The sequence below is a fragment of the Microcaecilia unicolor genome, chromosome 2 (genome assembly GCF_901765095.1).
Source record: "Microcaecilia unicolor chromosome 2, aMicUni1.1, whole genome shotgun sequence".
Taxonomy (NCBI): domain Eukaryota; kingdom Metazoa; phylum Chordata; class Amphibia; order Gymnophiona; family Siphonopidae; genus Microcaecilia; species Microcaecilia unicolor.
The window spans coordinates 505,642,027-505,668,771 of NC_044032.1; the positions used below are offsets into that span (position 1 = coordinate 505,642,027).

The 26,745-nt window shown below is 44.4% G+C and overlaps 1 protein-coding gene across 1 annotated transcript in view; it reads left to right on the plus strand.

Moving 5' to 3' along the window:
• Window positions 1-23,495, plus strand: part of ZNF518B (zinc finger protein 518B) — a 30,896-nt gene extending 7,401 nt beyond the window's left edge. The window contains 2 exon segments of the mRNA XM_030191188.1: window positions 18,676-19,102; window positions 19,105-23,495. Coding sequence (XP_030047048.1) covers window positions 18,878-19,102; window positions 19,105-23,433 — 4,554 coding nt within the window. The 5' untranslated portion in view covers window positions 18,676-18,877 and the 3' untranslated portion in view covers window positions 23,434-23,495.
• Window positions 23,496-26,745: the final 3,250 nt, after the last annotated feature.

Sequence of the window (26,745 nt, forward strand, 5' to 3'; positions counted from 1 at the left end):
GACAAGGTGGCACTCAGTGCAGAGCACTGGCTGCGCAGGCTGCGCAAATTTGCCACTGGGCCGCGCTACATCTGCAGTTTCTGTCAGCAGCTCACGTTGCAGGTCAGAGCAACGTGCAAGCCGATTATCTAAGCAGGCATCAAATCAACCCAGCGAAGTGGGAACTGGCAGACGAAGTGTTTCTTCAGATCTGTGCCAAGTGGGGGATGCCCGTAGCGAATCTTATGGCCTCAAGCACAAATGCCAAAGTCCCGTGCTTTTAGAGCAGACAGAGAGATCCTCGCTCGGCGGGGTTGGATGCCTTGGCTCAACCCTGGCCTCAGGGCCTCCTGTATGTTTTCCCTCCGTGGCCCTTGATAGGGCGAGTACTCCTGCAGATTCGGCTGCATTAAGGAGAGGTGGTTCTCATTGCCCCGGATTGGCCCAGGAGTCCGTGTATTGCGGACCTCCGGCGGATGCTGGTAGACGCTCCCCTTCCTTTGTCTCTGGTACCAAATCTGTTGTCACAGGGACCGGTGACCATGGAGGACGCCTGCTGCTTTGGTCGTCTGGCATGGCTATTGAGAGGGGCGCAATTGAGAGACAAGGGTTATTCCAGTAAAGTCATTTCCACTCTCCTACAGGCCTGAAAGTGTTCCACTTCCGTGGCTTATGCCAGGATTTGGCGCCAATTTGGCGCCAATTTGAGGCTTGGTGTGCTGCTAAAGCGATTTCCCCTTCTTGGGCTGAAACTGGAGCACTCTCTCTTCAAGAGATATGCAGTGCAGCGACATGGGCTTCTAAGCTCTCTTTTGCCCGACATTACAGGCTGGATGTGGCCGCCAGGAGAGACGCGCATTTTGGAGCACAAGTGCTGGCGCGTGGTGTGGCTTGTTCCCTCCCTATCTAGGGATTGGTTTGATACATCCCATACGTAATGGATTTATCTGCTTGATGACAAGGAAGGGAAAATTAGGTTCTTACCTTGGTAATTTTCTTTCCTTTAGTCTTAGCAGATGAATCCATGAGCCCTCCCTCAGTGATTCATTGTATGATTGATGTTGTTTTATGTTCAGTTTTTCCTGTGGATATGTTCCCTCATTGGGAGTAGTTTGGAAAACAGTCTTCAGGATTTCTGTTCTGTTATAGGAGGTTGAGTTCGTCCCTCCTTTGTGTTATTGCTCCTGTTCTGGGGTGTTCATCTGCTGTGAGGAAAGTTCATGTTATGCTACTTTGCGGTGTAACACTGCTTTGGAAGCTTCAAATACTGAAGAGGTAGATGGAGTTAGCTGGCCATAAGGCACTATGGTTTTTCAGTGCTCTCTATCTCCCCCTGCTGGTTGATGGACACAACCCATTCATAATGGATTCATCTGCTATGACTAAAGGAAAGCAAATTACCAAGGTAAGAACCTCATTTTCCCATCTCAATTTGGCTGATAGATTGCATTTCATTCACTTATGCCCAGGCTGGGCTGACCTTGGAGGGCCATGTCACAGCTCATAATGTCAGAGCCATGGCTGCATCGGTAGCCCACTTGAGGTCAGCCTCCATTGAAGAAATTTTCAAGACTGCAACATGTTCATCAGTTCACACATTCACATCTCACTACTACTGCCTTGAGCAAGATACCTGACGCGACAGTTAGTTTGGGCAGTCAGTGTTGCAGAATCTGTTTGGGGTCTAAAATCCAACTCCACACTCCTAGGCCTATTTTATTCTGTTCCATGCTGCACCCTCATTCAAATTGTATATAGTTTCTGGTTAATCTGTGTTATGTCCTTGCCATTGCGAGGCCCAATTGACCTGTGTTTGTTTTTGGGTGAGCCTAGATTCTAGGGATTCCCCATGTGTTAGAATGTCCTCTGAGAAAGCGAAGATACTTACCTGTAGCAGGTATTCTCTGAGGACATCAGGTTTCATATTCTCGCAGTCCTGCCCACCTCCCCTTGGAGTTGTCTCCTTGAATATTTTTATTTTTGCTTTAAATTTAAATTGAGATGACTACGTTCTCGTGGCGTTGCTGTCTGGAAGGCACTTGCCCATGCGTAGTGGAGCATGGCTTGCACTTCACAAAGCTCTGTATTTTTACTTTGGCATAAATGCCGAACCGGGCGACGCGGATCAGTGTCTACCCATGTGTGAGAATATGAAGCTCTCTTCTCGGAGAATACCTGCTACAGGTAAGTATTTTTGCTTTTTCAGCCTACGAGGGCGGGACCAGAGTTTGAGAGACGGAAGGCCGAAGGCGTGCCGAACCAGCAGCACGCTTTCACTGCTACTGCTGACGCGGCTTTAACAGTGACAAGGGAAGACTTTTAAATTTTCTGCTCAGAGGGAGGGAGGCCGGGCGGGCTGGTGCCGGGTGGGAGGGAGGGACGAAGGAATGCTTGACGCTGGGTGGGTGGGAGGGAGGGCTGGAACGGGCTGAGGCGACCAGCGGCGCGCGTGCCCTCTCTGACACGCGTGCCATAGGTTTGCCATCACCGGCCTAAGCTCTCCCATTTATTTTTACCCGACCTGATTTTGGCAGCATTCCTTGTGTTCTCTCAGTAAAGGTCTCCCCTCCTACACTCTGTTCTGCCTCACTCCAGGACTCTTGTCAGGCTCATTGTCTTTTAGATTAGTCAGCCTGGATTTAATGACCTCATCTATTGAATGCTTTTGCTTCTCCTGTTTCCTGAACTGGCTATTTAAAAAAAAAAAAAAGCAAGCCTGGGCACCACTATGTAGCGCTACACTTTTCTACTTTTAGATTTCAGCAGTTGTGTCTTAGCTCTGTTTGGGGTTGTAGAGCTCCCTTTTCTCTGGGAATGTTAATTGTTTAGCCTTCAGCAATAACTGTTATGAAGTTACATGGTCTCTTGGGTTTCTTCCTTGCATTTTGCTGTTTCTTGCTCTGTTTGGCCCTTGCTCCTACTCACAACAGAAGGTGATTCAGCCTCTTGTTATTGGCAAGCTGTTTTTTTTTGTGGCTGACACATTCTTTGGCCAGGTCAGCTATATTCGGCTATATGCAAGTATTTTCCCTAGTTCATTACCTTTGCTATTCTGGGAAGTGGATATGGCAGTTGTTTTACACTGAAAAATACGATGATGTTCTCTGCTTCTCAGTGTGGCAGAATCTTATATTTTGTTTCCAGACACAGTTTTGGTTCCTCGGCAGTTTAAAAAAAAAAAGAAAAGAGAGAAAACTAGCCTTTTGGCTGCACTAGGCCCATCCGCCTTTGTATTTCACAGTGTTAACTTCCTTTTGCTCTGCTGGGGAAGCAGCATTTCTTTTTTTTTTGTACTGTGCAGTGGCACTAACTTTGATCGTGGTGGACAGCACCATACTTCCACAGCAACAGCTCAAATGGCTAATGCCATTGTCTACTTGTGCCACATAGTCTAAACATTGCTCTTGGCAGTGTTGTGGCAACATCATTCTTTGTTACATAGTAGTGGCATTCTCCTTGGTGGTAGCCCCCTATTCTATGTAGTGGCAGCAGCCTCCTGTGCGGCATGGTGGCAAGGTCATTTGGAGCTGTGGGCTGCCACTAACCTCCTATGCTGCATAGTGGTGACAGTGTCCTACGATGTGTAGTGCTGTACTGCATGTTGGTGGTGACTCCTTCCCCATGGTGCTGTGTAGTAGTGGCAGCTTTCCCATGGTACTGTGTGCTAGCAACATTCCTATGGGCTGTGTAGTGGTAACATCATCTGGGTTGTGTAAATTGTGCGCAGAGATCATTTCTTGGATTTTATCATATTGAGTTTTATTAGGTAACACATCTGTCTTAGTAAGCTATCTGTATTACAGTTGAGTATGAGCCACACTACGGACTATGGCTCAAGTAGTGATAGAACTGAAAAATGAGCTTGCGGAGCTATTGTTAGAAATATGTAATTTATCCTTAAAATCGAGCGTGGTACCGGAAGACTGGAGGTTGGCCAATGTAACACCGATTTTTAAAAAAGGTTCCAGAGGAGATCCTGGAAATTATAGACCGGTGAGTCTGACGTCAGTGCCGGGCAAAATGGTAGAGACTATTATTAAGAACAAAATTACAGAGCATATTCAAAAGCATGGATTAATGAGACAAAGTCAACATGGATTTAGTGAAGGGAAATCTTGCCTCACCAATCTACATTTCTTTGAAGGGGTGAACAAGCATGTGGATAAAGGGGAGCCGGTTGATATTGTCTATCTGGATTTTCAGAAGGCGTTTGACAAAGTACCTCATGAAAGATTCCAGAGGAAATTGGAGAGTCATGGGATAGGAGGTAGTGTTCTATTGTGGATTAAAAACTGGTTAAAAGATAGAAAACAAAGAGTAGGGTTAAATGGTCAGTATTCTCAATGGAGAAGGGTAGTTAGTGGGATTCCCCAGGGCTCTGTGCTGAGACCGCTGCTTTATAAATGACCTAGAGATGGGAGTAACTAGTGAGGTAATTACATTTGCTGATTACACAAAGTTATTCAAAGTCGTTAAATCGCGGGAGGATTGTGAAAAATTACAAGCGGACCTTACGAGACTTGGCGTCTAAATGGCAGATGACGTTTAATGTGAGCATGTGCAAAGTGATGCATGTGGGAAAGATGAACCCGAATTATAGCTATGTCATGCAAGGTTCCACATTAAGAGTCACGGACCAAGAAAGGGATCTGGGTGTCTTCGTTGATGATACGTTGAAACCTTCTGCTCAATGTGCTGCTGCGGCTAAGAAAGCAAATAAAATGTTAGGTATTAGGAAAGGAATGGAAAACAAAAATGAGGATGTTATAATGCCTTTGTATCGCTCCATGGTGCGACCTCACCTCGAATATTGTGTTGAATTGTGGTCGCCGCATCTCAAAAAAGATAGTGGAATTAGAAAAGGTGTAGAGAAGGGCAATGAAAATGATAAAGGGGATGGGACGACTTCCCTATAAGGAAAGGCTAAAGCGGCTAGGGCTCTTCAGCTTGGAGAAAAGGCGGCTGAGGGGTGCTTTGATAAAGGTTTATAAAATAATGAGTGGAGTTGAACGGGTAGATGTGAAGCGTCTGTTCACGCTTTCCAAAAATACTAGGACTAGGGGGCATGCGATGAAGCTACAATGTAGTAAATTTAAAACGAATCAGAGAAAAATTTTCTTCACTCAACGTGTAATTAAACTCTGGAATTGGTTGCCAGAGAATGTGGTAATGGCGGTTAGCTTAGCGGAGTTTAAAAAAGGTTTGGACGGCTTCCTAAAGGAAAAGTCCATAGACCGTTATTAAATGGACTTGGGGAAAATCCACTATTTCTGGGATAAGCAGTATAAAATGTTTTTTACATATTTGGGATCTTGCCGGGTATTTGTGACATGGCTTGGCCACTGTTGGAAACAGGATGCTGGGCTCGATGGACCTTTGGTCTTTCCCAGTATGGCAATACCTATGTACTTAAGTCACAGCTCTTGACTCGGTGAAATATCTGTATGTCAGTTGAGTACGAACCACACTACAGGTTGTAGCTGAAGCCATGTCTCCCGACTCTGTAAAATAATCTGTATGTCAGTCGAATATGAGCTACACTTCATATTACAGTTCTGCATGGATATCCTGCCTCACAAACTATCTGTCAGTTGGGTAAGAGCCACACTACATATTGCAGCTCAGGCCCAGTGGTTTTACTGACTGGCATTTGCAATGTTCTTTGCTATAGTTGTCATGAGCATTATTGCTTGGCTGTTTGAAATACTGAACATTCCAGGCTGCACGATACCCTTAAGGGGGCAAATTACTTGGAACTATTTTTTCTCTGACTCTTTTTGCTGGTGGATGGACTTGGACATAACCCATTGGTTTGGACTGGTCTGGTAGGACTAAAGGAAAGAAAATTATCAGATAAGACATAATTTCTCCTCACCGGTAACAAATGTTTCTGTAAATAACAGGATTAGTTGGGCAAACAGTCTCTTCTACATCTCCAAGAGTTGCATTCCTTCTTGAGCTATGGTACTGAGATGTACAGGAGACAGCTGTCGAAGGGCCATGCATACTCTAAATTTTATGCCAAAGAAAATGGTGGAGAAAGAGGTTTCCTGGGGTATGAAGTCTGTTAAAGTTGAGATCGAAGAACTAAAGGTTACTTCTAATGATGTAATCAGAATGAACTCTTTGATAATTGCAATCTCAATAAGAGAGATTTGCTGTGGCTGCTAAACTCATGGGTGCCTTCACACACATGCCCACTCATTTCAGTTTCAGTAAATTCCTTTGATTCATGGTGGCCAACCACTCATCAGTGTAAGAGTCTAATCTTTGGTCTTTCTTCATCGTTGAATGTTTACAGAATGCCTAGCTTCTTGTTCCATATTTAACAGTTATGTATATATTTTCAAGCAAAAGAGAAGCATATGTATATATGGGTCAGAGATTTGGGGGAGGAGGGGCAAGATGATGGTGACAGCAGCATGCATATGAACTTGAGCACTGAATCTTTTGGTATAGCTAAAATACCACATTCCATGTCATCAGCAGCAGATGAATCCATTACGAATGGGTTGTGTCCACCTACCAGCAGGGGGAGATAGAGAACACTGAAAACCATATTGCTTCTAGGACGGCTAGCTCCATCTGCCTCTCAGTATTTCTCTATCTCCCAGCAGGGTTGGACACAGCTTATTCAGCTCCTTCAAGATTCTGCCTGGGGTGTCTCCTGTGCTTTTGGCAGTTGTAGCAGGGGTGTTGTGGCTAAGTGGAGCCCACTTTAAAGGCACATAGGTTTGCCCTTTCCATGCCTTACCCTCCCCCCTGTGTGGATGCAGGCATATAGGTTCGCCCTTTCCCTGCCTTTCCCACCCTCTTCTGCCTCCGGAGTACCTCTGTAGCTGTTTGCCTCCAACTTTCCTCACAGCGTTAAAAAAAAAAAAAAAAAACGTGCTTTTCAGCGCTGCTATTTCTGAGGCTTTTCCTGACTGTGCAGTGTGACTGGAGCTCCTGGACTCGGTCCTTGGCGATAAGAGCGGTACTCAGCTCCTCCGGGGAGGGCCCGCGGGCGGCGTCCCAATCGGGGTGATTTGGGCGCGAAGCCGCCAGTTTGAATTTTATTCCACCGTTTTTCGGCGATGGCTGCTGAGGGCGTTAAGCGCTATTCCCGTTGCGGCAAGCGCAGATCAGCAGCGGGGCTCTGTAAAACTTGCTGTTTAGACGGTAGAGCCAGTACCAGCATGGCAAGCGATGATTCTTCCTGCTCGATGGAGCTGGCAGCGGGCGCCATCTTGGAAGCGCCGCATGGCTCGACCCCCCGCAGTTGCGGAGGAGTCTGAGAGCAGAGGGGTGCCTCGGGCCGAGGCTACCAGAGGAGCTCCGTTCCCCGTGGCTCCTAATTTGGAGACGGGAGGTCAGGGTGAGTTTTTCTCCCCCAAGTTTGTGCTTATTTTACATAAGGCCTTCATGCTGAAAAGAGCTCTTCCGCAGGTGTCTGACACTGCGTTGCTATCTGGTCCCCCTCTGACGGATGATGGGCCGGGGCTGATATCAGAAGTGGATGTTCCCGAGCTTTGGGTGCATGCTAAGCATAGATGGGTAAATTCCCCGTCTTAGAGTGGCGCACCCCCCCTCCCCCCCCCCCCCCCCCCCCCCCCAAATCTGGCAGGCCTTCGTGGTCTGAAGAGCCAGAGGAAGGTGCCAGTTTGCCACTGGATCTGGATGATCCCACTGTGTCCGGATTTTCCACCGCGATGAGCTGCCAGCACTTATCTCTGATGCCTTACAGGCCCTCTCTATTGATGACCCTGTTCAAGGCGAGGCCTCCTCTGGTAATCCGAGGATGGCGAGTACTAAGAAGCCTGCTCGTGCCTTTCCTTTGCATGACTCCATCCAAGAGCTTATTTCTGCTCAATGGGCTGACCCCGAGGGGCCCTTGAAAGTGGCCAGGGTGATGGGGTATCTTTACCCTCTGAGTGAGGAGTACTTGGCCCGTTTTGGGATGCCTAAAGTGGATGCCTTAGTCAAAGCGGTGACAAAAAAGACCACCCTCCCAGTAGAGGGAGGGGTCGCCCTGAAGGATATTCAGGACCGGCGGCTGGAATCAGCGTTAAAACGGCCCTTTGAGATTTCGGGCCTAGCCTTAAGGGCGACTGTTTGCAGTTCTTATGCTGTTCGAGCCTGTCTCTCTTGGTTACAACAGGCAGTGGAATAGCCCGCGGATGGTGCAGAGTCCCTCGCTGAGGTTGCACCGTGAATGGAGTCGGCCTTGTAATTTTTAGCTGATGCCCTCTATGATCTGGTCAGAGCTTCGGCTAAACAGATGTCTGTTTGTTTGTTACATTTGTACCCCGCGCTTTCCCACTCATGGCAGGCTCAATGCGGCTTACATCCGCCCGCCGCTTTCTATTGCTAAGGCATTGGGCGGCTGACATGGCCTCTAAGCAAAGCCTGGTGAAGTTGCCCTTTCGGGGCCTTCTGTTATTTGGAGAGGAGTTGGAGAAGATTGTTAAAGACCTGGGGGATGCTAAACCCCAGTGGTTACCTGAGGATAGGCCGCGGCCTTCTTCCAAGGGTCAAGTGGTGCCCTCTTCCTCCAGACCTCGCTTCCGTGAAGCTAGAAGGTATCGCCCGGGGCGCTCTGCTGGGTTTCAACTGAGGAACTCCTTTCGCTTGGACAAACGCTCCGCAGTGGCAGGCTCAAGGCCAGGAGTTCGGGGCCGTCCTCCACAATGATGGGACGCCGGTCCACTCCTCCTTTACAGCTGTAGGAGGACGCCTTTCCCTCTTTCTCGAGGAGTGGACCAAGATTACTTCAGATCAGTGGGTACTGGACCTGATCAGAGAAGGTTACCGATTGGAATTCGGTGCCCCGGTGAGAGACCTGTTTGTGGAGTCCCGATGCGGCACTGCCGTCAAACGGGCGGCGGTAGAGGAGACCTTACAAGTCTTGTTGCACCTTGGAGCGGTGATCCCCGTGCCTACCGCCAAACACGGCTGCGGTCGTTACTCCATTTATTTTGTGGTGCCGCGAAAGGGCAGGTCTTTTCGGCTCATTCTCGACTTAAAGAAAGTCAGCGAGTCACTAAGAGTGCGGCATTTTCACATGGAAACCCTGCGCTCTGTCATTGCGGCGGTTCAGCCAAGAGAATTCCACACGTCTCTTGACCTAAAAGAAGCTTACTTGCACATTCCTATATGGCCCCCGCACCAACGGTTCCTCCAATTTGCTGTGTTGGGAAAACATTTCCAGTTTCGGGCCTTGCCTTTTGGCCTCGCCACAGCTCCCAGAACCTTTTCCAAGGTAATGGTGGTAGTAGCTTCTTTTCTCAGGCGAGAGGGTATCCGGGTTCCACCGTACCTAGACGACTGGCTCATCAGAGCGGACTCGGAAGTAGAGAGTCGTCATGTAACAGCCAGAGTGGACTCAGTACTGCAGTCTCTGGACTGGGTCGTCAATATACCCAAAAGTCACCTGACCCCCTCTCAATCTCTAGAATATTGGGGGGTCCGGTTTGACATGGCCTCAGGGTTTGTCTTTCTACCCGATCAAAGGCGGTGCAAGCTTCAGAATCAGGTCCGTCTGCTCCTGAGGATGCCTCGCCCACGAGCTTGGGACTTTGTCCAGCTGTTGGGGTCGTTTACGGCCACCTTGGAAGTGGTGCCATGGGCGAGAGCACACATGAGACCTCTGCAGATTGCCCTGCTTCAACGATTGTCTCCTATGTCCCAGGATTATCAATGCAGACTCACGTGGTTCCCTGCGGCCCGGCTCAGTATGGAGTGGTGGCTCTCAGACAGCATGCTGCGGCGAGGAATGCCGCTAGCGCTTCCCGATTGGTGCCTGGAAGTAACGGATGCCAGCCTGAAGGGCTGGGGAGCACATTGCCAGGGAAGCTATGCCCAGGGTCTGTGGACACCCGAGGAAACGGGATGGTCCATCAATCGCTTGGAACTGAGAGCGTTATTTCAGGCTCTTTTGGTCTTTCACAAGACTCTGGAGGGACTGGCTGTCAGAGTTCTGTCGGACAACAGGACAGCAGTGGCCTGCATAAATCGACATGGCGGCACTTAGTGTCGGGCACTGGCCGCAGAGGCCGCTTAGATATGCCACTGGGCCGAGCTACATCTGCAGCTTCTGTCAGCAGCTCACATAGCAGGTCAGAGCAACGTGCAAGCCGGTTTTCTAAGCAGCTATCAAATCGACCCAGCGGAGTGGGAACTGGCAGACGAAGTGTTCCTTCAGATCTGTGCCAAATGGGGAATGCCCGTAGCGGATCTTATGGCCTCAAGCACAAATGCCAAAGTCCCGTCCTTTTTCAGCAGACGGAGAGATCCACGCTCGGTGAGGTTGGATGCCTTTGCTCAACCCTGGCCCCCGGGCCTTCTGTATGTGTTCCCTCCTTGACCCTTAATAGGGCGACTCCTGCGAATTCGGCTGCATCAAGGAGTGTTGATCCTCATTGCCCCGGATTGGCCCAGGCGGCCGTGGTATGCGGACCTCTGGCGGATGCTAGTGGAAGCTCCCCTTCCCTTGCCTCTGGTACCGAACCTGTTGACGCAGGGCCCGGTGACCATGGAGGATCCATGCCGCTTTGGTCTTACGTCATGGCTATTGAGAGGGCGCAATTGAGGGCTATTCTAACAAGGTCATCTCCACTCTTGCAGGCCCGCAAGCTTTCCACTTCCGTTGCCTATGCTCGGATCTGGCGCCAGTTTGAGGCTTGGAGTGTTTCTAAAGCGATCACGCCTTTGCAGGCTTCTGTCTTGCCGATTCTTGACTTTTTGCAGGATGGTTTACAAAAAGGCTTGGCCTACAATTCCCTGCGTGTTCAAGTGGCAGCCTTGGCATGTTTTCGAGGGAAGGTCGCTGGCCTCTCCCTGGCTGCGCACCCGGACATTGCACGGTTTCTTAGAGGGGTGCTGCGGCTCCTTGTCCTGCTTGGAACCTGGGGCTAGTATTAAAGGCTCTTCAGTGTTCGACCTTCGAGCCGCTGAGGCGAGCTTCGGAGAAGGATGTGACTCTAAAGACAGTCTTTTTCGTGGCCATTACTTCGGCGAGGCGGGTGTCTGAGCTCCAAGCGCTGTCCTGTTGAGACCCATTTCTGCAATTATCAGAGTCCGGTGTAATGGTGCGTACAGTGCCTTCCTTCCTGCCTAAGGTGGTTTCAGCGTTTCACCTAAACCAGCCTATTTATCTGCCCTCCTTTACTAGGGAGGAGTTTCCGGAATCCTTTGGGCAGTTGCTCCTTCTGGATGTGCGCAGGGCTCTGTTGCAGTATCTGCAGATGTCTAATGCTTTCAGGACCTCTGATCACCTTTTTGTATTATTGTCAGGTCCTCGCAGAGGGTCTCCAGCGTCTAAAGCCACTATAGTTCGTTGGCATAAGGAAGCTATTTTTTCTGCATATCTGCTATCTGGCCGGCCTCCCCCTGACACCTTTAAGGCACATGCCACAAGAGCGATTTCTTCCTCTTGGGCTGAGACGGGAGCACTCTCTCTTCAAGAGATATTTAGTGCAGCTACTTGGGCTTCTAAGCTCTCTTTTGCCCGTCATTACAGGCTGGATGTGGCTGCCAGGAAGGACGCGCTTTTTGGAGCACAAGTGCTTGCGTGTGGTGTGGCTTGTTCCCGCCCTACCTAGGGATTGCTTTGATACATCCCATTCATAATGGATTCATCTGCTGCTGATGACAAGGAAGGGAAAATTAGGTTCTTACCTTGGTAATTTTCTTTCCTTTCGTCACAGCAGATGAATCCATGATCCCTCCCTGATTGACTCTTTTTTGTGTTCAGTTTTTCCTGCAGACATGTTCCCTCATTGGGAGAAGTTGGAAAACAGTCTTCAGGATTTCTGTTTACTGTTCTGTTACAGGAAGTTGAGTTCGTCCCTCCTTTGGGTTATTGTTCCTGTTCTGGGGCGTTCGTTTGCTGTGAGGAAAGTTCATGTTATGCTACTTTGCGGTTTAACACTGCTTTGGAAGCTTCAAAATACTGAGAGGCAGATGGAGCTAGCCGTCCTAGAGGCACTATGGTTTTCAGTGTTCTCTATCTCCCCTGCTGGTAGGTGGACACAATCCATTTGTAATGGATTCATCTGCTGTGACTAAAGGAAAGAAAATTACCGAGGTAAGAACCTAATTTTCCCATCTTTTGTTTTAGCAGCCAAAGCACTGCAAATTAAGCAATCTTACCATTAAATTCAAATTCCTTGTCAGCAGCAGATGAATTCAAAGGCTTATGGTTATGACCGTATACCAGCAGGTGGAGATAGAGTACCACATAGGACGGTATTCTCTGTCTCCAGCAGGCGGTGGAAGGTCTCTCATAAGCTCTTGGTTTTTCCTGCATCTCTGGCTCCTGTTCTGGGGTTCCTGGTTCAGTTGAGCTTTGCGGGTGTGTAGGCTGCTAGAGTGCCTGACGAGGTATACATGGTGGTGCCAGGTCCCTCCTCCCTTCCCCCCTCTTCTTTTACTTCCTTCCTCCTCCCTCCCCCCTGCTACTTCCTTCTTGCTTCCTTCCTTTCTTCCTCCCTCCTCCTCCTCACAGAACTGTAAAAGAAAAGTAATGCTGGAAGAGAGCAGTTTTCTGGTTATGTGGCATCTGGAGGAGAAGGGTATATCTGTGCTCCTGCATCTGCCTGCATTCAGCCATCTGATCAGAGTCAGAAGGCCTGTGTATACTGGTAAAGCCAGCAAAATTGAGAGTATGAACTTTCATTCCTCATCTCTGTCGGGTTTGTGCTGTTTGAATTAGTGCAGCTACGGCACTACACCATTTATTTTTGAGCATCCTGTGTGGGGGTTTGTTTGCCTGTGTTTTCCGGGCAGTACTGTTGGTCCACTGCAGAAGCGATTTTGGCATGCTTTTTTTTTTTACAATACTTCTGTTTATTTGGTTGCAACCATTTTGGTCGTAGGTTGCAATAAAGTATTGCTGTTTCTCCTTTTCTGTCTTTGCAGCTTTCAGGATGTTATGGTGCAGATGGCAAACCAAGCTTGAATAGCAATGGGTGTCCATGAGGTGGTTTGAGGTTCCTTTGTTAAAGTATAATCCAGGTTTTTGATTTGGATTTCAAAGTTAAGAGTGGTGATACACCTTTTTCATGATTAAGTTTTCCAAACCTCTTGATAATTATGGTGCAGATGGTGCCATTTCCCTTGATTGTTGGAGGTTTTTTGTCTGCCTTAGTTTTGGGTTTTGGCATGGCAAATTCCCACACAGAAGAAGCCCGGACCCTGCTGCTCCCATGACACTCTCAGCTTCTTGGCTGCAGCCTTCTCCAGGCTACTCCTCCCAAACGCGTTTTCAGTCTGCAGCTCACTTCTATTTCTGAGGCCTTGGTTATGCTGGCGTGGGCTGCCCTCTTTTCCTGTGGAGGGTGTATTTCCTTCTCACCTCGAGCTACAGGGCAACTTCTCCTCACGGTTGCCTGGCCTACTCTTTCCCAACTGCATAGGCAGCTTTCAGCTTGTGCCACACTTGCTACCCTCTGCTGCATTTATTCCAGGTACCATATTATGACGATCCTTGTTTTGGTAGCTGCTGCTCTATGCCACTTGGACTTCTTTTTTGTGTGTGTGTGTGTGTGTGTGTGTGTGTGTGTGTGTGTGTTCTCCCTGAGCCATGGCCATTTTTCTCCCTTTGAGCCTCTGTTGCTTTTGTCAGTGAAAGATTTGACATTGAAGACGGTGTTTTTGGTCACTGTTTCTTCAGCGAGGAGAGTTTCCGAACTACAGGCTTTGTCCTGTAGGGATCAGTTTCTTTATTTTACTGAGACAGGGGTTATGCTGCGAACAGTCCCTTCACTTCTGCCCAAGATTGTGTCGCGTTTTCTTATGAATCAACAACTCTGTCTTCTCTCTTTTCGTAGAGAAGATCATACTGCGGAGTTTTGCATGCTCAGATGTCTGGATGTGAAGCGAGCTATTATCAGGTATTTGGAGGTGACAAATTACTTCCATTACTTGGATCATCTTGTGCTTTTTGCGGGTCATAAAAAGGGACAGCAAGCTTCTAAGGCTACGGTGGCTCGCTGGTTGAAGGAAGCTATTGCTCCAGCGTACATCGCGTCTGGTAAGGATCCGCCTGCTCATTTTCAAGCTCATTCCACTGGAGCGCAAGTGACTTCTTTGGCGGAGTCGAGGTTGGTGTCCTTGGAGGAGATTTGTAGATCAGCTACTTGGTCAACTGTTCATACTTTTTCAAAGCACTATCGGTTGGACATAGCAGCAAGAGCTGACGCTGCATTCAAGGCTTTGGTTCTGCAAACTGGGATCTCTGGGGCCGGCCCTACTTAAGAACTGCTTGGGTACATCCCACCAGTCTCTGGATTGATCTGTGGGACTCTATGGAAGGTAAAATTAGTTCTTACCTGATAATTTTCTTTCCATTAGTACCAACAGATCAATCTAGAGACCCTCCATAGAATTTTCTGCTTATCTCGTTTGTTGGTTTCTAGTTCATGTTTGCATTTGCGGTTTCAGATTGTTCATTGTTTGTTTAACGGGGGTTGGAGCAAATCTTCTTACTTGCTGTGAGCTGCACGAGTTCCTCCAGCTTTGGCGGTTGCAGGGTTTACTTAAATTTTCTGAAGACAGGAGAATAACTCTATAGTTGGGCGTTGAAGGTCCACATGGCCTTGGTATCGACAATACTGAGATTTGGGTGGCTACACATGACCACATATAGTAAGACTCAGAAGTTCTCTCTATCTCCACCTGCTGGCAGAGGGACATAACCCACCAGTCTCTGGATTGATCTGTCGGGACTAATGGAAAGAAAATTATCAGATAAGAACTAATTTTACCTTGATTTATGTCTTGGGATGCTGTTCCCAGTTTCCTCTCTGTTGGTTGGAACAGCTTTATATCCGAATGGGCAGCAAACCCCTCCTTTTTGTGTGTGGAACGCAGCCCTAGTCCTGACTCTGAATACAGCCGTTTGTGCCTGGTGGCTGTGGCTCCTTTGTCGGGTACAGTTCCATTTTTACTAGATGCCTGTTGAACGCTACTTCATCTTTGTGCTGAGCCTCCTATAACTATGACTATACCTTCTATACCTATGACTGTTGAGCTGTGCTCCATATATATGGTGGTTGGGTACGGATCCATTTTTGCCTGGTGAGCACGACTCCGTCTCTATATTTTGAATACATCTCCATCACTGAATGAAGGCCACCGCTCCATCTCTGCATGTAGCGTGCATCTCCGTTTTTGAATGTCTCTGTATATCTAGCAAAACGCTCTCTGAATTTAGTGCACAGCTCCCTCCCTGCATGTAGAGCGTGGCTCTGTCTCTGAATGTAGGGCCTGGCTTTGTCTCGGATGGTGGGGCTACTTCGGGGTGTGGAGCATGGCTTTATCTCTGCTTCTGTATTGCTCTAGTACAGTTGGGCTTCATCTATGTCTGTGGGACACAGTTTCCTCCTGGATTTTAGGACACAGTTCCTTCTCTTTATGTCGGCCCAAATCCACCTCTGAGTGCAAGGCTAGGTTTCATTGCAGGAAGTGGATCACCACCTTCCTCTGGTTATGCCTTATAGGTTCATACTTGGTTGTCCAACGCTCCATCTCTGGATGTATAATTCATTTCCATCTCTGATAACGGAGCACTGCTCCTTGTCTGGTTCTGGGGTGTGACTCTGGATCTGGGTGCAGCTGCATTTCTGGATGAGGAGAGCACTGCACAGTTCATGGAGGTGGGAGTGCACCTGTCTCTGAATGTGCACGACAGCTTTGATGCCGTTCCACATTTGTTTCCTGGACTGGTCTTGTCTTTTGTCATCTGTGACTTCCCACTTTGTTGGGGAGTCTGTTCTAGCTGGGGAGTGGGCCTTTAATGTTCTGTAGTGTACAGCTTATCCCTTTCTGTGTGGATTGTCGCTGGCTGGCATATTTCAGCTTATCCTTTGTCTATAGGGCTCTGCTTGGCTCTAAGCCCTGGGCCTAGTCTCACCCTATCCTGGGCCTTGGCCCTATTGTGTGGCAGGATCCTCCCTGTCTTACATCGGTGTTCTCCTTTGTGCCTTTATGCTCAAATTGGCTCTGTCTCTGCATGGTCAGCATGACGCTGGCTTGGCATTTTATGCTTGGTTCTATCTGTAATTTGAAATCCTGACAGTGTTCTGTTCAGATTCCTTATTTGTGTTTCGGAGTTATGGGTGACTGTCAGCACAGTCTCTTCCCCCCCCCCCCCCCCCCCCCCCCATTGTTACCTGTGGTGGAATCCACATTTCCATTCCAATTAATCAGCTGTTTCCTTCATTCTTCGAGAGGAAAATCATCCTGGGAGTTTCCATCTGCTGCTTTATATCATGGTCGCTGTGAACCTTTCTGGTACCTTCAGACTATCAATGGATGTTTGGGCGTGGTCTCACTTCTTGATACTGGTGGGCTACAGTTGGAGCAGTGCAGCTTCATATGTACCCATAGCTCACTAGAGTCGAATGCCCGAGCAATAGGCGCCCATTTCCTCCGGGTGCATCTCTTCTTCATTCTCTTCTATGAAGGTCTCCTACATGGTCCTTGTGACACACATTTTCCAGACTTTGTTCGTTTGATGCCTTTGGCTAGGTCTAAGGCATTCTTCAGGGCATCGGTTCTGTCCATGGCTATGTCTGATTCCCACCCTACTTATGGGCTACATTGCAGACAAGGAAGGAAAAATGATATCTTGCCTGATAATTTTATTTCTAGTCTTAGCAGACAAATCTTCTTACATATCTTTTGACATAAACCCCATATCATTTTTGTTGCCTTCCCTTTAACCACTTAATCTTTTGATGTCCTTAGTGAGATATGACCTCCAAAATTGAACATAGTACTCCAAATGGGGACTTGCACAAAGGCATTAACACCTCCTTTCTTCTACTAGATATGCCTCTCTATGCAGCCTAGGATCCTTCTAGCTTTGGCCACCGCCTTGTGACATTGTTTCATTGTCTTCAGATCCTCCGACATTATCATCCCAAGGTCCCTTTCTCGATCTGTGCTTATTAGACTCTCACCCCCCAAAAATACTGCTCTTGGATTTCTACATCCCATGTGAATGATTCTACACTTCACATTAAATTTTAACTGCCAAACATTAGATCAGTCTTCTAATCTTTTTAGATCAGTTCTCATGTTGTCTACACAGTCCAGGGTGCAAATCTTCGTGTTGTCCACCAAAATGCAAACTTTCCCTTCTAATCCTTCAGCAATGTCACTCCTAAATATATTGAATAGAATGGATCCCAATATCGATCCTAGAGTGGAGCAGTAGCCTAGTGGTTAGAGCAGTGGACTTTATCCTGGTGAACTGGGTTCAATTCCTACTGCAGCTCCTTGTCACTCTGGGCAAGTTACAACTTAGATTGTAACCACAGAAAGACGGTGTATCAAGTCCCATCCCCACACCTTGGGGCACTTCACTAATCACTTTTTTTTTCCTCTTGAGTGAATTCCATTCACCACCACCCTCTGTCTGTCAGTCAACCAGCTTCTAATCCATTTCACCACTTGGGTCCTAACTTCATCCTATTCAACTTGTTCCCAAACCCTCCTGTGAGGAACCATATCGAAGGCTTTGCTGAAGTCCAAATAGACCACATCTATTGCATACCCTCGATCCAGTTCGCTGGTCACCCAGTCTGAGACATCAAACTGATTCAATTGACACGATTTGCGTTTGGTAACCCATGTTGCCTTGGATTCAATAAACCATTGGATTCCAGGAACTTTACTATCAGTTCCTTCAGCAACGCCTCTGTTATTTTTCCAACTCCAAAGTGAGGCTTATCAGCTTGTAGTTTCCCACTTTTTCTCTGTTACCATTTTTGTGGAGAGGACCGCATCCTCTTCTCGAATCCTGTGGAGCTTCTCTTGTCTCAAAGGATGTTATATACATCTTTAAGAGGGCCTGACAGAACCTCTTTGAGCTCCTTCAGTATTCTTGGGTGTATCTCATTCAGTCCCTTGGCTTTGTCCAATTTGGTTTTCCAACTTACCTTTGAATTGTCTGACCGCCAACATACAGAGGCATTTCCCCTATTTTTAAAAATTCCATCTCCTCAAGGAAAGTGATATGATTACTCAAATTATTGATTACAAATTTTGAGATAAAAAATAAAAAAATTGAGAAAATCTCCATAGTTAAGAAATACAATAAATTTACATAGTAGAAAAAAACACTGATTAGTTGTGTGATTTGTACCTATGAGAAAACACATGGATCCATGTTGCTGCCTTCCAGAAGTGAGAAGTGGAGCCACGTAAGGCTATTAAGTTTAAATCGGCTATAGAGAAAAAGCTGCTTGCCTTAATATGGGTTCTCCATAGGCAGTAGGATAAATCAAAACACATTACCCCTTCTCCATCTTGGGGGCTTGACTCCTGAGTTCTGTAATGGGGCTGGGGGAAGGGCCAGATTTGTGAGAAGTTCTTCAAATTCTTAGAAGAAAAACTGTGCCGTGTTGGATGACATTGCTGTCTTGTGTGTCTGATTTATTCTGCTTTTTTTTTTTTTTTTTTTTTTAAACAGAGAATCCCCATAGACATAAGCAACTTTTCCAGCCCCAGCTTTACTCAAATCTCTTTGAGATGTAATTAAACAGAAAAGGTGTTAGCTACCTAGAAGCAGGTTCTGCTGGGTCCAGTTTTAGGTCTACTGTATTCTTTTAGATTATGAAATTTTAATTGATTTGAAATATTGACATGGAAATTATTTTTAACACAGAGGCATTTCTTGATTCACTTGTAACACTTTTTTTTTTCCAGCATACATACTAATTTGGGCCAGTGCTAAAGATGACTGAAGAAAAGAATATAATCGATGATAAATTGGATCACTGGAGTTCTCCAAGAAAACTGTAGAATACTGCTTTCCTTTTTAAAGATACTTAAATGCTGTTGGAAATGAGGCCAGAAGAAAATAATTTTATTTTTGCTATTTAACCAAATTATCATATGTTGTTCAGCAATGCAACTAAAGAACATGAGGGAAATTTTGCCAAATTTGTGCATTGACCAAGAAGAAAGAAACAATGTTTTGGTTTCTTCTCCCATACAAGCAAATGGGGATAAAGTAAATCAGCCAAGTAAGCACAGATCTCGCAGTTGTTCCCAAGTTACGGAACCAGAAGGTGGTAAACCCTCACTGGTTCTTTGTAAAAACTGCAGTAGTTTGTTTGAACCTTTATCACAGGATTTCCAAAACATGATCAACTGAGGCGAACTGAAGAAAAAAATGCATTTCTTTGCAGTAGATGTAGTCTAAGTTTATCTTCATGTTTTTCTAATATGAATGGTGCTATAAATAGTACAAATATAGACGAGAAAAAATATATCTCAGATAAAATGGAGCGGAAAACAGCAAAGACAATTGCACTAGAAAAATATCACTGTGATAAATGCCGATTTACAACAAAGGATCATTTGCTATATCAGAAACATGCCTTATTACATGAAGAAATCAAGTTTATTTGTTCACATTGTAATTATGTGTCGTACACCAAAGGAGAATTTCAGCGACATTTGGTGAAACACACTGGAACTTTTCCATATAAATGTGAATACTGCGAGTATGGTGCTGTTAGAAATGATTATATAGTTAAACACACTAGAAGGGTACATGAAGGTACCCATGAAATACATCATGCAGACATCATAAATAAAAATCAGAGCCGGCATAGTATGCACAAAGAAAAGACTTCAGCACGTAAATCTAGTTTCCAGAAAATATCTAATTCCTCTACAGTTTTAGCTTGTCATGATATCCAGAGTGAAGCATTGAGTACTGGTTGTTTGTATAGTAGTGTAGAATATAATAAATTAGAATCATTTGTTAAAGAAAGTGATGTAAAATTAAATACAAATGGAGGATCTTTGCTAAAAGATGAAGAGGATAGAAATTTGGAAGTTGAACTAGTTTCTCCGCTAAATGAACCTTTACTTCCTGACATGACACTAACAGCAGTTGCCCCACCAGATCTTGTTATTCCTTCTCATAGTTTTGCTCAGTTGGTAGAGGTCAAGGTGATAGATGGTAAACGACAGCTGGTTCTGAAACTATTCCCACAGAATGAAAGATGCTTTGAGCTTGTAAATACAGAAACATGTACTTCAATTTCTGGACAAATATTACACGAGTTAAATAATAGTGTTTTTGATGAGCAGAGTGGGCCATTAATAACAAATTCAGCATATGAAGATACATCTCAGATGTATTGCAGTAGTTTGACACCTAAATCAGAAGATAACATGAAGAATTCTTCAGGATTTTGTTCAGATTCTTGTTCTTCAAATATGAAGCTAATATCTGCACTTGTAAATCATACTATGGAGGAAGAGCCTTTAAAGGACATCTGTTTTAAATCAAGTGTTACAAATGGCTTTTCAGAGACTCGGGACATACACAGCAGTGAAGTAAAGGGTGGTCACCAGTTTTACGTAATGAATAAACTAGCTGAAAGTAGCTCTGATAAAACTTCTACATGTATATCCTTGTTCTCTGCAGCCCCATCCAAGGATGATATAGCACAGATGGCTCTAGAGAGCAAAAATGATTACTGTTCTTCACAGGTAGATTTAAGTATAGATAAAGATGCTGGTAATAAAGATTCATTGGATACTATTCACACTTCTTTCCACAGTTGTTTGTCCAATGCTTATTTGACTAAAGAGCCTGTGAAAATTTCAGCAACAGAGATAGACTCTAGTTTCTGTAAAAGTGTATGTTCACCTCTGGATGACAATGATAATGACTTCAGTTTATATCAGTCTCCTGATGATGTGTTCAGCTTTCCTGTGGCACATTTAGAAGAGCAATATAAAGAAGTCAACATGAATATTTCAGAGGGGCCTTATATTTCATCTGTTTTTTCTCTTAGCTCTATTGAAAACATCCCTGAAGGTATAGAATGGAATGAAAACCTACCTAGCAAAACAGAACCAAGAACATTGTCCAGTGGAAGTACTTTTGTTACTCATTGTTCTATGATGCCCCCTCCATCTGTGTTGCTTGCTAAATCTGTTCATTCTAATGATTCAGATTTGATGAATGGTTCAGTCAGTACTGATGGGCATTTTGATTGTCAACCTTCATGTTTATGGAAAGGAAATTTTACCCAGAAAGATAAAAATATATTTTTACCTAAGGTGCATCATGCTGATAATTGTACTTCATCTGACATTGGAAAATATGTTGATGAGCATTTCAATTTGAAAACCAACAGAGATGCCTGTCTTCCTAAACAAATTATCTGTCCAGTAGTTTGTAAACAGAAGCATAATTCTGAAGCTGACTTATCACCAAGTTGTATTTTACATTTGTCAAAAACTGAAGAAAATTTACTTGCTAATAAGCTCAAAACAAGTGAGACCCTGCCTAAAAATTGTGGTGGAAATGGGGATGTTTTAGAACCAGCAGTGTCAAATGTAGGTAAAAAAAATCATTCAAATGCTAATAGAAATTTTAATGTGGTACACTGTTCTAAGGAAGCATATTCTGTTATAGAACAAAATGAAAATGGTCAAAACCAAAGTCTTAATAGAGAGAATGCAGAATTGAGTTCACAAGTACCTGATCTTTTATGTTCCATAAATCATTTAGAATCACATTTATTACCAAAAGAGAATGAAATGGCTAATGACCAGTTGCCAACAACAGCAGCAGCAGGCCTGCAAAGTACTGAAAAAGATCAGTTGCATTTGGAAAATGAACCATGTTTGTTACCAAAAGAGAATGAAATGCCTGATAACCAGTTGCCAACAACAGCAGGTCTGCAAAGTACTGAAAAAGATCAGTTGCATTTGGAAAATGAACCACGTTTATTACCGAAAGAGAATGAAATGGCTAATGACCAGTTGCCAACAACAGCAGGTCTGCAAAGTACTGAAAAAGATCAGTTGCATTTGGAAAATGAACGATGTTTGTTACCAAAAGAAAATGAAATGCCTGATAACCAGTTGCCAACAACAGCAGGTCTGCAAAGTACTGAAAAAGATCAGTTGCATTTGGAAAATGAACCACGTTTATTACCGAAAGAGAATGAAATGGCTAATGACCAGTTGCCAACAACAGCAGGTCTGCAAAGTACTGAAAAAGATCAGTTGCATTTGGAATATGAACCACGTTTATTACCGAAAGAGAATGAAATGGCTAATGACCAGTTGCCAACAACAGCAGGTCTGCAAAGTACTGAAAAAGATCAGTTGCATTTGGAATATGAACCACGTTTATTACCGAAAGAGAATGAAATGGCTAATGACCAGTTGCCAACAACAGCAGGTCTGCAAAGTACTGAAAAAGATCAGTTGCATTTGGAATATGAACCACGTTTATTACCAAAAGAGAATGAAATGGCTAATGTCCAGTTGCCAATAACAGCAAGTCTGCAAAGTACTGAAAAAGATCAGTTGCATTTGGAAAATGAACCAAATTCTGTCATGAAATATACTATGTTGGTTAATGAGACTGACCAAAATATGTTTCATCAGGACTTGGGTAGGCCAAATGAGCCATCTAGAAAAGAACAGTTACATTTTAGCCAAGCACCACCACAAGTTCATGGAGTAAAATCAAAACGGGGATTAGCTAAAAATGTCAATATCGGTAATCCAGTATTTATTCCTAAAGGAACTGTACTGAGAGTGGTGAACTCCAATAGCAATAATTCAGGTGAAATGGATAGATCTACTAGCATATCAGTTCATTCTGTAAATTGTAGTGAAACACTTCTTCCAAGACCTGTTCCATTTACTATATCAGAAAAACTAGTTGACTTATCTTTGTCTATGAAGAATGAATTGTATAAATTTAGAAATCCTAGGAGGTCATTCAGCCATAAGCTGGGACAAGAGCTTGATCTTAAATTGTCTCTCAAAAAATGCACCACAAAATTAGATGGGAAATGTGATAACCTAAATAAACAGAAGGTGGAGCTTAAAAGGCCAGCATCACCACAGAATAAAATAAAACAAATACGTTCTGAAGATCATTTTCAGAAAAAGAAAGTGAAACTTCAGCTTGATAAGGGTGATGTTTGTAATGAGAAGGAAGCATTAACAAGAGCCAGACGTTTGAGGCTAATGCCAGTTTCAGCAAGTCAGTTGATAAAATGCCCTCGTCGTAATCAGCCTGTTGTTGTGTTAAACCATCCTGATGTTGATTCTCTTGAAGTAGTGAATGTGATGAAGACCATAAGCAAGTACAAAGCAAATGTGCTTAAAGTAATTTTATCTGAACGAACAATTTATTGCTTGGGAATAAAACAGTATCAAAAAAGACTTATGTATCAGAGTTGGGAGGTTAAGACTCCAGCAAAAGAACTGAAAATGAAACTAAAAAAAGTTCATAAAAGTTACTGCCGGGAAACAAGTGGTATAACAGATGATTCTTTGCTAAATGTTTTTAAATGTTGGTTTTGTGGAAGACATTATGAGAACCAGGAAGAATGGATAAGTCATGGACAACGCCATTTAATAGAATCAACAAGAGACTGGGATAATCTCTTCCCATCTGAGATTCATAACTGAGTTGACTGGTTTTTAGTTATGTTTGTTTGCCTTTCAGTTCTATAATAAATGAGAGATTTATAGTTTGTGCTATACTTTCCCAATATATACAAAACAGTTCCTGAACTTGGGCTGAGGGAGGTATTTTAAAGTACAAAAAAGGCTGTATTACATATCCATAAGTCAGCAAAAAGATACAGTGTACTAATGATCATGATCAAGATTAACAGAATTTTCATTTAGTAGATGGGTAAAGCATTAAATTAGAAGTTAAAATATCATGACTACTATTAAAAACTACAGGGTCAATATACAGCCGTCAGCAGTGAGCATTTTTACTCACCACCGATGGCGTTATTCCTGGATATTCAAAGCCGGGACCTGTGTAGGCTCTGGCTTTGAATATCCATGTTTTAAAAATCCGGTTAAAACATAGTCACTTAAGTCGATATTCATCACTGAAGCGGTCATGGGTTACCAGACTTTTATGTGGTTTCATTTATGTGGTAAACCTGGCCACTTAAAGGCTGAATATCAGCACTTAAGCTGCCAAGTGCTGACTCTGCCCCAGGAATGCTCCCAATATAGCCGGCTTCGAGTTTGATGCTGTCATATTCAGTGGCACTTAGTGGTTAAGCGCTGCTGAATATTGGCAGCTATCTCCAAATTTAATCAGCCAGCGGCTGACTAAATGTCTTTGAATATTAGGCCTTACGTTGTCATTTTGGATATATTGTGGGAAGGAGTGGAGGAGTGGCCTAGTGGTTAGAGTGGTGGACTTTGGTCCTGGGGAACTGGGTTCGATTCCCACTGCAGGCACAGGCAGCTCCTTGTGACTCTGGGCAAGTCACTTAACCCTCCATTGTCCCAGGTACAAATAAGTACCTGTATATTTTATTTATTTATTTATTTATTTTATTGCATTTGTATCCCACATTTTCCCACCTATTTGCGGGCTCAGTGTGGCTTACAATACATTGTGAATGATGGAAATACAATGTGTTACAGTACAATTATGGGTTACATTATGAGGAGTTGTGGGAAGACAAAGTCAAGTCAAAACAACATTTAGAGTACCTGTATATAATATGTAAGCCGCATTGAACCTGCTATGAGTGGGAAAGCGCGGGGTACAAATGTAATAAATAAATAAATAAGGTAAGACATTCTTATCCATATTTAACATAAATTGGAATTTGGATGCATAATTGAAACTGCACCTTGGAAATTCAGAAAGAATTTTGACTGTTACAAACATTGTTATCCAAATTTGCTTTAAATATCAGGAAGAAATGGTATTCATTTTAATTTTGTATTTTATGCTAAAGTTTTGCAGGGGTTTTTGGATACCTTATTTCATGGCAATTTGAATAATTGAGCTATTGATATTTTCTGATGTTTGAAAGTTTATAGTCTAACTTTGTTCTACTGTCTATATGTTTGAATCATCAGCATATACTGGTAATTAAAGTACCTCAAATAGAGCAAGAAAAGAATCCCTAATAGAGTTGTGGAAGCTGTGCATGGAGGTGTCAAACATTTGAGTATTAACGTGTGGTAGCTGTGCTTTACAGAAGTCCACTCACATAACTTGTATATTCTGTTACTGCCTGATTTTTCAGATTATAATTTTAAGTATTTTTATTTGGGTGAGTTTTGAGAAATTTTTTTTTATTTTATTTTTGTTACATTTGTACCCCGCGCTTTCCCACTCATGGCAGGCTCAATGCGGCGGGCAATGGAGGGTTAAGTGACTTGCCCAGAGTCACAAGGAACTGCCTGTGCCGGGAATCAAACTCAGTTCCCCAGGACCAAAGTCCACCACCCTAACCACTCTGTAATTTAGAAGTATGCCTTTTTTATTTTTATTTTTTTTGGCACAGAAGGAAAACTTCATACCTGTTTAGTAAAAAGTGAACACTATAGAGCAAGGCTCTATAGAGATGCATGGTTCATTGTGCAGGACCTCTGGAAGTTTGTGAAGATTTTCTTTTTGTTTGCTTTCATATTTGTAAATAAATTTGGAACTCTTAGCAAAATTCAGATTATACTGAAAAGGCAAGAGCTAAATTTGACCTTTTCCCCTCCCCCTATGCCCTCATTTGAACATTTTTTTGGAAAATAAATGGAATCTCTTCAAAATAAGTGATAAATCTTTTAGGTGGTATCTTAGGGTTTTTCCATTATCACCATCTGGTATAAGGTTTTGCCATTCTTAGCTGTTTTCATCCATCTGTGGCCTACGTTTTGAAAACAGATTCCACCAGTGACTGTTAAAAAAATGCAGAGCTTAGCAGTGAAATTTTTAAGGATATTTTAAAGTATAGGGATGAACTCTTCATAATTTCAGATCAAGTCATTAGTGCAGCCTAATTTTAAGCTGCTATCATGGGCTAGATGCCAAGTTTAATCTACTGTGTTTAAACTGTGCTCAGCAATTGTGCATACTAACATACGCAGTGCAAAAACAAGCAGCTCATCAAATATAACTAAATAAACTTAGAAATTTTGTTTCAGGCAGCACTGGGTTTTCATCGATGTAATCTCCAAAAACCTGACTCAGTGAATTTCATATAACTGCTTGGGGATTTGGGAACTGCCACTTCCATATCATCAAGCTGATCAATCCATAGACTGGTGGGTTGTGTCCATCTACCAGCAGGTGGAGATAGAGAGCAAACTTTTGCCTCCCTATATGTGGTCATGTGCTGCCGGAAACTCCTCAGTATGTTCTTTATCTCAGCAGGTGGTGGTCACACACAGCAGCAGCTCTGGCTAGGCCTCCAAGCCTAATTCTTAGGTTTTGTTGAGTGCCTGGGGTTGAGGGCTCTTTTGAGCAAGTGCAAACCTGGTGGTGCCAGGTCCCTCCTTTTCTCCCCCCTCCCGCTGGCTCCGTTAAAAAAAAAAAAAAAAAAAATTTTGAACGTCCTTAAAGGCGTTTATTTCGACGTTTATTTAAACGTTTATTGCAGCTACTCACTGGGACACCAGGTCGTTACAGCTCGGAGCGGCAAGCAGGTAATTTTTACCTTTTTATAGCGGGCAGGGGGTTCCCCGATTATTCTCCTCGTGGCATATGGCGTCGGAGGGCGAGGGCGCAAAGAGTCGCTCCCCGGATCGCTTGAGCGCTTCTAGAGGGGATGCGGGGGTCTTAAAGCCTGATTCGCCCTTGTTGGGTGACAGTTTCGTGACCGATGAATGTCCCGGTCCTTCCTCCGGCGTGGCGGTTTTTCCCGCCATAAACGCCCATCCCCCGCTCCTCGCCTCCGCCATCTTGGCCGGCCACGCGGCTCGGACGGCTTCTTCTTGGGCCGCCCTTGAGGTTGGAGACAT